Source organism: Seriola lalandi, unplaced genomic scaffold, assembly GCF_002814215.2.
Source record: "Seriola lalandi dorsalis isolate HSWRI2012SDOR001 ecotype SW California unplaced genomic scaffold, Sedor1 jcf7180002053702, whole genome shotgun sequence".
NCBI lineage: Eukaryota > Metazoa > Chordata > Actinopteri > Carangiformes > Carangidae > Seriola > Seriola lalandi.
Window position 1 is genome coordinate 13,986 of NW_019524255.1, and position 11,555 is coordinate 25,540.

Genomic DNA, 11,555 nt, shown 5'->3' on the forward strand with positions numbered 1-11,555 from the left:
CTGATGCACCATGGGAGTTCATTCAGGTATGTGGACTGGTTTCGGACCAGCATGCACCTGGACGGGTCTGTGGTTTTTACCAGAGCAGGAAACATGATCCTTTGTTCCTCTGTCTGCTGCTTGTTTGGTAAACCTCATCTCCCATAATGCATCAGTGATCTTTGACTCTTATGTTGGATTTCAATTAGTGTGAAAGACAAACGGCGTAGAGCAGGTCCCCAGTCCGTCTGTTGTATGTCTGTTGTCCGTCTGTTGTCTGTCTGTCTGTTGTCTGTCTGTCTGTTGTCCGTCTGTCTGTTGTCCGTCTGTTGTCTGTCTGTCTGTTGTCTGTCTGTCTGTTGTCCGTCTGTTGTCTGTCTGTCTGTTGTCTGTCTGTCTGTTGTCCGTCTGTCTGTTGTCCGTCTGTTGTCTGTCTGTCTGTTGTCTGTCTGTCTGTTGTCCGTCTGTCTGTTGTCCGTCTGTCTGTTGTCCATCTGTTGTCTGTCTGTCTGTTGCCTGTCTGTCTGTTGTCCATCGGTTGTCCGTCTGTTGTCTGTCTGTTGTCTGTCTGTTGTCTGTCTGTTGTCTGTCTGTCTGTTGTCCATCGGTTGTCCGTCTGTTGTCCATCGGTTGTCCGTCTGTTGTCCGTCTGTTGTCTGTCTATTGTCTGTCTGTTGTCCATCGGTTGTCCGTCTGTCTGTCTGTTGTCCATCGGTTGTCCGTCTGTTGTCTGTCTATTGTCTGTCTGTTGTCCATCGGTTGTCCATCTGTCTGTCTGTTGTCTGTCTGTTGTCCATCGGTTGTCCGTCTGTCTGTCTGTTGTCTCGTTGTCCGTCTGTTGTCCATCGGTTGTCCGTCTGTTTTCTGTCCATCGGTTGTCCGTCTGTTGTCCATCGGTTGTCCGTCTGTTTTCTGTCTGTCGGTTGTCCGTCTGTTTTCTGTCCATCGGTTGTCCGTCTGTTGTCCATCGGTTGTCCGTCTGTTTTCTGTCTGTCTGTTGTCCGTCTGTTGTCTGTCTGTTGTCTGTCCGTTGTCCGTCTGTTTTCTGTCTGTCTGTTGTCCATCGGTTGTCCGTCTGTTGTCTGTCTGTCTGTTGTCCGTCTGTTTTCTGTCTGTCTGTTGTCCATCGGTTGTCCGTCTGTTGTCTGTCTATTGTCTGTCTGTTGTCCATCGGTTGTCCATCGGTTGTCCGTCTGTCGTTGTCCGTCTGTTGTCTGTCTGTCTGTTGTCCGTCGTTGTCTCGTCTGTTGTCTGTCTGTCTGTTGTCCGTCTGTTGTTCTGTCTGTCTGTTGTCCATCGGTTGTCCGTCTGTTGTCTGTCTATTGTCTGTCTGTCTGTTGTCCGTCTGTTTTCTGTCTGTTGTCTCTCTGTCGGTTGTCCGTCTGTTGTCTGTCTATTGTCTGTCTGTTGTCCATCGGTTGTCCGTCTGTCTGTCTGTTGTCCGTCTGTTTTCTGTCTGTCTGTTGTCCATCGGTTGTCCGTCTGTCTGTCTGTCTGTTGTCTGTCTGTTGGAGTGTGACTGGGAGTCAAAGTGTGTCGTACTGAAAATGACTGAGGAGGACGAACTGTCTGAAGAACCACAGAAGAAGACACTGGTGTCAGTGTTAATGACAACCTTCAGATGTTGGAGGATAGTTTAATGTGTTCCTGATGATGTGATGGCTCTGACCTCTGACCTTTAACATCTGTCTCTCTGCCTTTCAGGCGTCTCCATCTCCACAAGAAAAGGTCAGAGGTCAAACAGTCCTTTGTGCAGCTGGCGGGAGTTTCTTTGCTGAAGCCGCTGAAGGGTGTTGACCCAAACCTGATCTCCAACCTGGAGACCTTCTTCACACTGGATTACCCCAAGGTGACTCTTCACCCCCCCCCCCCCCCCCCCGCTAATTACCCAGCACTGTCCACCAACTGCCCCAACAATCATCACATCACTTAGTTTCTTACTGCTGCCATTTTAACTCCCCCAGCTACTGCCCCAAAGACCATCTGCCTATCTCCACCGATCATTTGACCGTGTTGAACTGCCCACCTTACACCCCCTGCCCCTGTTTCCTGCCCCTGACCACCACCCAGCTTTCTCCCACTTGACCCAGAATCCACCTGTGCTCCTCTCTAACGGCGCAGGTGACCTCAGATCCATCAGTTAGCGTGCTGAGGGTTTTTGAGTAACTGAAGCGTTTGTGTTGCAGTATGAGATCCTGCTGTGTGTTCAGGACCAGGACGATCCAGCTGTTGACGTCTGTAAAAAGCTGTTGGGCAAATATCCGAACGTCGACGCTCGACTGTTCATCGGTGAGAAGTTCATACAGTCTTTACTGTGTTATTCCATTTACCTGCTCCTGTCTTTCGTTAGCAGCTAATGTTAGCATGTGTTCTCTGGTTCTCAGGGGGGAAGAAAGTCGGAATCAACCCCAAGATCAACAACCTGATGCCGGGCTACGAAGGAGCCAAGTACGGCCTGGTGTGGATCTGTGATAGCGGCATCAGAGGTTAGCGCTGCCGCTAATTTATTTAGTGACAGTTGACTGTTGGTGATAAGTGCTAATGCTAACTGTGTGTGTGTGTGTGTGTGTGTGTGACAGTGAAACCTGACACCCTGACAGATTTGACCAATCAGATGACAGAGAAGGTGGGATTGGTCCACGGGTTGCCGTATGTTGCCGACCGCCAAGGCTTTGCTGCCACACTGGAGCAAGTAAGGCTAACAAGATAACCCCATGCTAACATGATGAAAACTTTTAGCAACCAAATGCTAATGCTTGTGTCATGGTTAATTGTGTTTATGAATGCTATTTAGCATTAGCTTGTGAAGCTAATATAACACATATTTTCTAGCTGTCCCGTGTTTTTTAGGAGCTTTCATAGCTGTTCATGCTAACGCTGCTATCGATGACTTTTATTTTTTTATTTTTAAACTTATATGCTAATATGCTAAATGTATTGCTACCGTCTCCACCTCAGCTAACATGATGGCAGTAAATGGTTTCCGTGGCTTTCTGGATACTAATGGATGCTAACCTGTGTCCAGGTGTATTTCGGGACGTCCCACCCGCGCTCCTACATCTCAGCCAACGTGACGGGGATAAAGTGTGTGACGGGGATGTCATGTTTGATGAGGAAGGACGTGCTGGATCAGGCCGGCGGATTGGTCGCCTTCGCTCAGTATATCGCTGAAGATTATTTCATGGCTAAAGCTATCGCAGACAGGTTAGCAAGTTAGCATTAGCACCTGGCGGATGTCTCTGCGGTCAGCTGATTTATTCATTGTCTGTTCATTGTCTCTCTCCTCAGAGGCTGGAAGTTTTCCATGGCAACACAGGTGGCACTGCAGAACTCAGGGTCGTATTCCATTGGCCAGTTTCAGTCCCGCATGATCAGGTGACGTCAGAACCCTTTGTCTGATTGGCTGTTTATGTTCTGCCTCAGTCATTAATGTTAAATTTCATTTAATATCAAACATGATTCAGACAGAGTGGAGCTGGAACAGGAAGTGTCTGTAACAACTGCTGATGAATGATCTCTGACTAATCGATAGTTAGATTGATATTGATATTGATTGATACAGGTGGACAAAGCTGAGGATCAACATGCTTCCGGCCACCGTGTTGGAGCCTGTGTCTGAGTGCTTCCTGGCCAGCCTCATCATTGGCTGGGCTGCTCATCATGTGTTCAGGTACACAGCCAATCAGAGGAGCAGGGTGGGATGACACTGTCGCTGGGCAGACATTCAAGTATTTTATTTATTTATCATAAACTCCATATAAAATGTATATGTATTGTGTGTGTGTGTGTGTGTGTGTGTGTGTGTGTGTGTGTGTGTAGGTGGGACATGATGGTCTTCTTCATGTGTCACTGTCTGGCCTGGTTCATATCTGACTACATCCAGCTGACTGGAGTTCAGGTAAACATGTTTTCATTTTACACTTTGATGTTTCAATTAAAATGAGAAAATTAATCTGAATATTTTATTTTATAAACATATTTAATATTTGTGTTTTCATCCTCTTTTTTTCTTTGATGTAAATATATATAAATCTAAATAAAACATTTATGAAATTCAATTAAAAACAAAACTATGAAATGAATTGAATGAAATTTTAAACACAAAATCAATTTTTATAAATAAAAACTTAAAAGCAAAAAACATGAAATTAAAAAAATAAAACAAATTCTTAAAATCATGAATCATATACACACGCACACACACACACACACACACACACACACACACACACACACACTTGGACTGAAGAAGAAAAATGAACCTGGATCTTTAATTAATGTTCAAATGACATAAAAAATGAAAGTGAAGAAGAAATAAGGAGGTTGAATGAAAGTGTTGGTGATTGGTTATTGATCGGTCATCGTCATCCTGCAGGGCGGCCCTCTGTGCTTCTCAAAGCTGGACTTTGCCGTAGCATGGTTCATCAGGGAGTCGATGGCGGTTCAGATCTTCCTGTCAGCTCTCTGGGACCCGACCATCAGCTGGAGAACCGGTCGCTACAGGCTGCGCTGCGGCGGCACTGCAGAGGAGATCCTCGACGTCTAGTTACAACAGCAACTGGTTACACCTTCATCCTCCTCCTCCTCTCCTCCTCCATCATAGGAGGATGGGGGGGGGTTGAGGAAAAAAAGACTGATGTTTATTTGTTTTTGTTTTTTTATGAGAAAAAAACTGAAGTGTGTGTGTGTGTGTGTGTGTGTGTGTGTGTGTGTGTGTGTGTGTGTGTGTGTGTTTTTAACTATTTATGTTCCTTTGGTGCTAAAACTTAACGATGCCAGAACAAGCCAATGAGAGCGCAGCAAGAAGAAACTAAAAAAAAAGAATGAAAAAATGGGAGGGAGTGATGCGTCGCCTTGAGTCAGCTGATCTTTGATCAGACGAGAAGAGCAGAAAATTAGAGAGAAAATTAGCCAATGAGGAAGGAGCAGAGGTAATGCTCTCTCCTCATTGGCTGATTCTGTTTTTCTTTGTGTTTGAAGTTTTTTTTTTTTTTTTTTTTGATAAAACGACATGTGACCTGAAGTCTTTTATTTTGAAATTCATCTGCCTGAGTTTTTACCTGGTGAAATCAGGAAGTGATGTCACCCTCAGATTGACATATTGATTCTGAGGATTATTTAGAATCAATAAAAAAACAGACGACACCTGTTACTGTCACCAGAACACCTGATCTGTTGGCATGACAACAAACTATCAGTGTTTTAAACTTGAAATAACTTGAGTTGGTCTCAGACGTGATCAAATTAAACTCTGTTCAGTTTTCTGATTAATCCAGAAAAATAAAATAAATTTAGGATCAAGCTCAGAACGAGGATCTGAACATCACAGCTGTTAGAGTGGGGGGGTCATCTGATAAAAAAACAACAGAAGAAGAAAACAACGTTCACTGAAGATTTAAACGAGACTATATTCATTGAACACAAACAAATACAAACATGTGGTAACATGTAGTTTGACAAAAATACCTCGTAACTGCAGGATCAGTTTTTCTGTTTAACATTTTGAAGAAAAAAAAAGTTCTTTATTTGGTTTTCATGAAATTTGTTATTAAAGTTATTAAAAAACCTTATTCAGTCATAAAGTTTTTACTGTGACGATCAGACAAAGGTCTTTATTTAATCCTGAAGAAATGGAAACCAGTAATTATAATGAATGACTTGTTTGTTTCTTCAGTGAATGAACGTTTGTGTCAATGTGAAAACAAACAAAAAAATGGCCAATGAGATCACAGAATCTTTGACACGTGAATCAAATTCATTTTCTGTTTTGTTGTATTCTTTTGAATTTATTTTTCTTCTTTTGCTTTCTTTGGGGGGAGGTGTGTGTTTGTGTGTGTCTGTGTGTGTGTGTGTGTGGGGGGGGGTTAAAGAAAAAAAAAAGAAAAAGTTAACCACGATGCAGCACTGAATGAATTCCAGTATTCTGTGACGTTTCATGGTCGCGACATTTCACGTGAAAAACATCGGACCAAAAGAAAAAACTCGTTTGTTTAAGAAAAAGACAAAAAAAAATTCACATTTCTGAACTTTGTGTTTGTTCCGCAGTTGAACACTGTGTGCGTGCGTGTGTGTGCGTGTGCGTGCGTGTGTGTGCGTGTGTGCGCGCGTGTGTGTGCGCGCGTGTGACCACAGGTGTTTTTGTAAAGCCGCATTACTTCACTGTTAACTGTTAGCGTGGCCTCAGGCGGTTTGGTTGATGACCTCAGCTTTGAGTCGGACGAGCCCCTGACCCCGTCGTCCAATCGGATCAGTAGGATTCTTCTGTTTATAGTTGCTGTTTTTTTTAATGAGGATTGTGTCAACAACACAGGAACAATAAAGTTTTATCCTTTCAAACATGAACTTTAATTTGTAGGATTGCTTGTGTGCTGCTTTGTGATTGGCTCAGGACAGACAGTCGACTGGTTGTTGGATTATTTATTTATTCAGTAATTCATGCTACACCCCCCCCCCCCCACATCATGCACTGGTTCAATATTTAAAAAATTTCATATAATAATAGTCGCACCTGCTCCCACAATGCACCACAAGTACGTTACATTCGTAAACATTCAGGTATAAAAACGTGGAGGAAGCAGCTCAACAGTTTCTCAGTTTTAAAAACTAAAACAAGAATTTCAGTTCCACAAACTGTTTGTAGAAAATCTGTTTTCATAAAGAAACATTGAGTTTTCATGTTACAGCTGACTCCAACACATAACATACAACAGCTGTTCCACTGCTTCTGTCAACAACTGGAACATGTTTCACACGTGATAATAGTATGTAACATGTTAAGTACATATGATCACACGTTACATGTAGATGTAAACAAAAAGGTTTGTGTGTTTGATGGTTTGTTTGTCAGATCATTTACTGTGCATGAGGTCAGGTGTGTGTTTGACAGCTCTCCTTTAAAGATTCATTCATTGATCAACTGATTGATTGATTGATTGCTGACATGTAACGAGGAGCATCGTTAAAGCTTAAAAAAAAAAAAGGGCTATGATTTGATGGGGTTGGGCGGGGTTATATATGGGCGGGGCTACATGAGAAGTCACAAAGATTCGATTACATCAACGTTTAAATCTCCCAATTCAAAAAAAAACTTTGACTTGATATGAAATAAGAATCGAAACATGAAAATGTAAAAACAATTTAAATCATGCAAATAAAAACCTTATGGAACACGTTATGAGTATTAACTTAAAGATACTGGAAAGCCATTTAAACAGGAAGTGATGTCATGATAATGAGTTAGTCCAATTGAAAGGCACACTTTAGTTTTAGCTTGGTTTGACCCCGCCCCCCACTTTATCTAAACATAATAATCTTAGAATTGAATTTTAAAATGTTTTTAGAAGTTTGCAAAAAGAATATTCATTTTTTAAACTATATAAATAGATTTTTTTTAAACCTAACGAAGAAACAAGGACAAGAAAAAATAATCTATCAATTAGTTAACAAAAATAAAAAACAACAAATAAAAAAAATTTGCAAGCAAAAACAACAAAAGACTTTGTCGTCGCCGCCGCCTCATTTTTACTTTTAACATAATCAGCAGAAAGGTCAGAGGTCAGAAGGCAAACTGGGAATCTGAAACTTCCTGTTTTTTTCTGGCTTGTTTCCTGAAAAGAAAATCAACAACAAATGAATCCAAACAAGACGGGAAAAAAAATCAAGCTGAATTAGAATTAAATATATTTTTAATAGGAAAAAAAGGTGGGACATTTGAGGATCAACCAATCACAGCTCAGTATGACACACACACACACACACACACACACACACACACACACACATATATAAATACAAACGCAGGTAGGACAGGTGGGTGGGACATTGAAGCATTACCTAGTTCATGTCTTACAGTATAAATACATTCATGATTAAAAAACCCTCCCAAAATATAAACAACAATAAAACAACAAAAAAGATTTCACCTAAAAAATCCTAAAAAAAAAAAGAAAAATCAAAGTCAGATCAAAACGACGAACGACCCCAAACACCACGACCAAAAACCAAAAACCAGCAGAACAATCAGAAAAATAAGGCACGAAGAAGGTTTGTTGAGATTGCAGCTAAATGCTAACATCAAAACAACAATAATAATAATGATTATAATAATAATAATAAATGATAGTAATCATTTAACCAATCAGATGGCAGTGAAGTGCCGATGGAAAGGCACGTCACTGAAAATAAAATAAAAAAAGGTGGAAGTTTGTGAAAGTCGTCAAAATAAATTTTAACAATAAAATAAAAGTGAAACTGTGATTATTAAAAAAATGAAATAAAAAGATAAATTATGTCTTTTTGCTTTTAGCTCAAAGTTACAGTGAAAACTAAATAAATAATTTACAGCTTCGAGACCAGATTTCGAATCATGCTGAAGATAAAACAAAAAGAATAAAAAATTAAAGTATTTCTTTTGGAATTTTAAGAAAAAGGCAGGTTTTATTTTGAAAATTCTCTTTTTAACTTTAAAAAGAAAATTTTTCCTGATTTTTTTTTTCTGCATCACATTAATTTAACATTTAGACAGAACAGTTCACTCACATTAGCTCCTTGTTGGACCTCACTACCCACAATGCATTGCTACTCAGTTCTCAGTCTACTCAGGAATGTGCTCTGTAACCATGGCGACGACCCCTTGTTGTGACATCATCCGTCATCGTGATGTCAGAGTGTTTGTAGGCACAGCTCGTTGGTGTGTCAGGTCTCTCCCACTGGTCCATTGCTCTCACCGCGGACCAATCAGAATCCCTGCAGTCTGATTGGTTAGTCAGCTCCAAAGGTCAAAGGTCAGGTGACGGGTTGGAAGGAAAATGGTTGAAACGTCCAGAGAGCAAGTGACATCAGAGGGTCAGAGGCGTCATGCTAACGAGCTATCAGACCGTTAGCTTTGATGTTAGTTAGCTACTAGCATGTCAGCCTTGACATTATTATTATCTATTTATGTACTGGAGCTTAACATTCGTCATCAACAAACTTTAACATCAATAACACTCGCTAATGTTTGAGTTTCTCTTGTTAAGATGAAACATCAACATGAATCTCTGATGTTATACAATTTAATTGTTGTGAACAAATGAAGCTAACAAGCTATGAGCTGCTTCAGCTAAACTCAAAGCTAACAAGCTACGAGCTACTGCAGCTAACCTCAAAGCTAACAAGCTACGAGCTACTGCAGCTAACCTCAAAGCTAACAAGCTACGGGCTGCTGCAGCTAAATTCAAGCTAATAAGCTAAAAGGTGTTATAGTTAAATGGATGGCTAACAGGCTAATAGCTGACTAAACTAAAGCTAACAGGCTAATGACAACAGTAACTATGCTGACAGCCCAGGGCCGCCTGCTGACATCAGCTGACCTGCTGTATATTTATGTGTGGGGGGCGTCTTGGGGTCAAAGGTCAGATGGTGGACTTGGAGAAGGAGACCCGGAGGTGCTGGTTGTGGTCCAGCTGGTGGTCATGCAGGTGGATCAGCGCCTCAATGGCCTCCTCCACCGACGCCAGCTGCATCAGAGCCATCTTCCTGTCCTTCCTGTGACATCAGAGGAAGTGACATCATCAGACACACCCTGCTGATGTTTCCACCCACAAACCAGAATTTATTTTACTGTCAACTTTAATATTCAGATTTTACTTGACTTTGAAGATCAAATCAATTCTTAAACAGGTTTGATTATTGATTGATTGATTGATTGATTGACTGTGACTCAGATCTTTCACTCTGTTTTTTTCTGTTACTCACTGGAAAAACTTAAAGGCTTTGACTGTGAATCCGCTGGAGGAAAATAAATCCTTCAACACCTCCTCACTGACCGAGGAGCTAGGAGTCAAAGAGACAAGGAGACAAGGAAGGAATAAATATCTGACTGATCACTGAGAAATTTAAACTAAAGATAAATAACAAACAATATTAAATAAAATAAATACTAAATAAATAAACATTATTAAATAAAATAAACAATATTAAATAAAACAAATGAATGATACAGAATAAATAAACAATGTTACATAAATAAACCTACGGGATGTTGGACAGGTGCAGCGTCGCTGATGGAGGGAAAATGTTGTTAAAATTTTTGGATCCGGGTTTTTTGAAGCGGTGGAGGGCGGAGCCTGAAAAGTCACGAGTCAGTGCCTGCTCTTCTTGCCCAGCCCCCCCACGAGGCAGCTGCACCACCGGGTGTTTGGACAACGTCACCCGAATCACGTTACCATGGAGACGCTGGCCGTTCAGGTGACTCATTGCTGTCAGGGGAAGAAAATATTTAAGATAATGTGATTCAATTAAAAATGAAATTCAAATGAAACAAAGGTTTATGGTTTGTCTCTGGTGACACCGGTGGTCACGCGCTGTAATAACAGGTCTGTTTCTCAACCACAGTGTCACCTGTGTGATGTCATCAGTCAGCTGTCAGGTGACACCACCTGCCACGCCTCCATAACAATGACCTCACAAGAGACTTAACGTTGTTTATTTATATTTACTGAAGGAAAATGGTTGTTATTAAAGTAATGTTATGAACATACTGATTGATTTACTGTCATTAGGGTAATTTCTTCCAATCGTTAGAATTTATTGATTAGCTTGATGTAAATAATTGTGACATTAGTTTGCTACATTGTCACAAGCAACTTTCCTGTAACAGCTGGTGAGCTACAGATGTTAACGAGGTTGTTAGCGTTAGCTAGCATGTACTAACTGTTAACTGACATTAGAGACAATGAACTATTATACATATAAAGATAGAAATATATAAAACTTTTAAAATATAAAAATGTAAAAATATAAAATGCTTCAGACCCAGTTGAGCCTGTGTGGCGTCGCTCATCTGAACAAGAGCGTTCTCCTTCTTATTGAAGAGGATTTTCACTCTCTGAACGTCTCCATAGACACCTGCAAACAATCAACAATAAACACCTGAAAACAATCAACAAACACCTGAAAACAATCAACAAACACCTGCAAACAATCAACAAACACCTGCAAACAATCAACAATAAACACCTGAAAACAATCAACAAACACCTGCAAACAATCAACAATAAACACCTGAAAACAATCAACAATAAACACCTGAAAACAATCAACAAACACCTGAAAACAATCAACAAACACCTGCAAACAAACAATAAACACCTGAAAACAATCAACAACAAACACCTGAAAACAATCAACAATAAACACCTGAAAACAATCAACAATAAACACCTGAAAACAATCAACAAACACCTGCAAACAATCAACAATAAACACCTTAAACAATCAATGATCTTAACTCAGAACAAATTAAACAGAAATAAACAATAAACAAAATACCTGCTGATTTAAAATAATGTAAATATCATGTGACCAGACTCCATTAGAAAAATCTACAACAATCAATTTAATTATTAGAATTTTCCATATTTGTTTATTGATCTGTTGAGAGTTTTATTTGTTGTGTTCTGAGTTTTGCATCTTTCTTTAAAAGAGACAAAATGAAGCTCTGATTTATTTACTTATTTATTCTGTTGTTAAATAAACAGCTGTGAAATAAAAATGTCCAACAGAAACATGCGTCTGAATAAAGAGTTTCTCACCGA

At 40.2% G+C, this 11,555-nt stretch overlaps 2 protein-coding genes across 2 annotated transcripts in view; one reads left to right on the top strand and one right to left on the bottom strand.

Annotated features, from left to right (window-relative positions):
* Positions 1-6,321, top strand: part of ugcg (UDP-glucose ceramide glucosyltransferase) — a 9,567-nt gene extending 3,246 nt beyond the window's left edge. The window contains exons 2-10 of the mRNA XM_023401585.2: positions 1,684-1,828; positions 2,166-2,268; positions 2,364-2,465; positions 2,559-2,671; positions 3,005-3,183; positions 3,268-3,354; positions 3,542-3,649; positions 3,799-3,877; positions 4,355-6,321. Of these exons, the coding sequence (XP_023257353.1) occupies positions 1,684-1,828; positions 2,166-2,268; positions 2,364-2,465; positions 2,559-2,671; positions 3,005-3,183; positions 3,268-3,354; positions 3,542-3,649; positions 3,799-3,877; positions 4,355-4,525 (1,087 nt within the window). The 3' untranslated portion in view covers positions 4,526-6,321. The remainder of the gene's footprint in view (positions 1-1,683; positions 1,829-2,165; positions 2,269-2,363; positions 2,466-2,558; positions 2,672-3,004; positions 3,184-3,267; positions 3,355-3,541; positions 3,650-3,798; positions 3,878-4,354) is intronic.
* Positions 6,322-7,646: 1,325 nt separating this feature from the next.
* Positions 7,647-11,555, bottom strand: part of LOC111651593 (polypyrimidine tract-binding protein 3-like) — a gene marked incomplete at its 5' end in the record, with an annotated part of 6,954 nt that continues 3,045 nt past the window's right edge. Inside the window, 3 exons of the mRNA XM_023401584.2 lie at positions 7,647-9,504; positions 9,715-9,792; positions 9,995-10,217. Coding sequence (XP_023257352.2) covers positions 9,372-9,504; positions 9,715-9,792; positions 9,995-10,217 — 434 coding nt within the window. The remainder of the gene's footprint in view (positions 9,505-9,714; positions 9,793-9,994; positions 10,218-11,555) is intronic.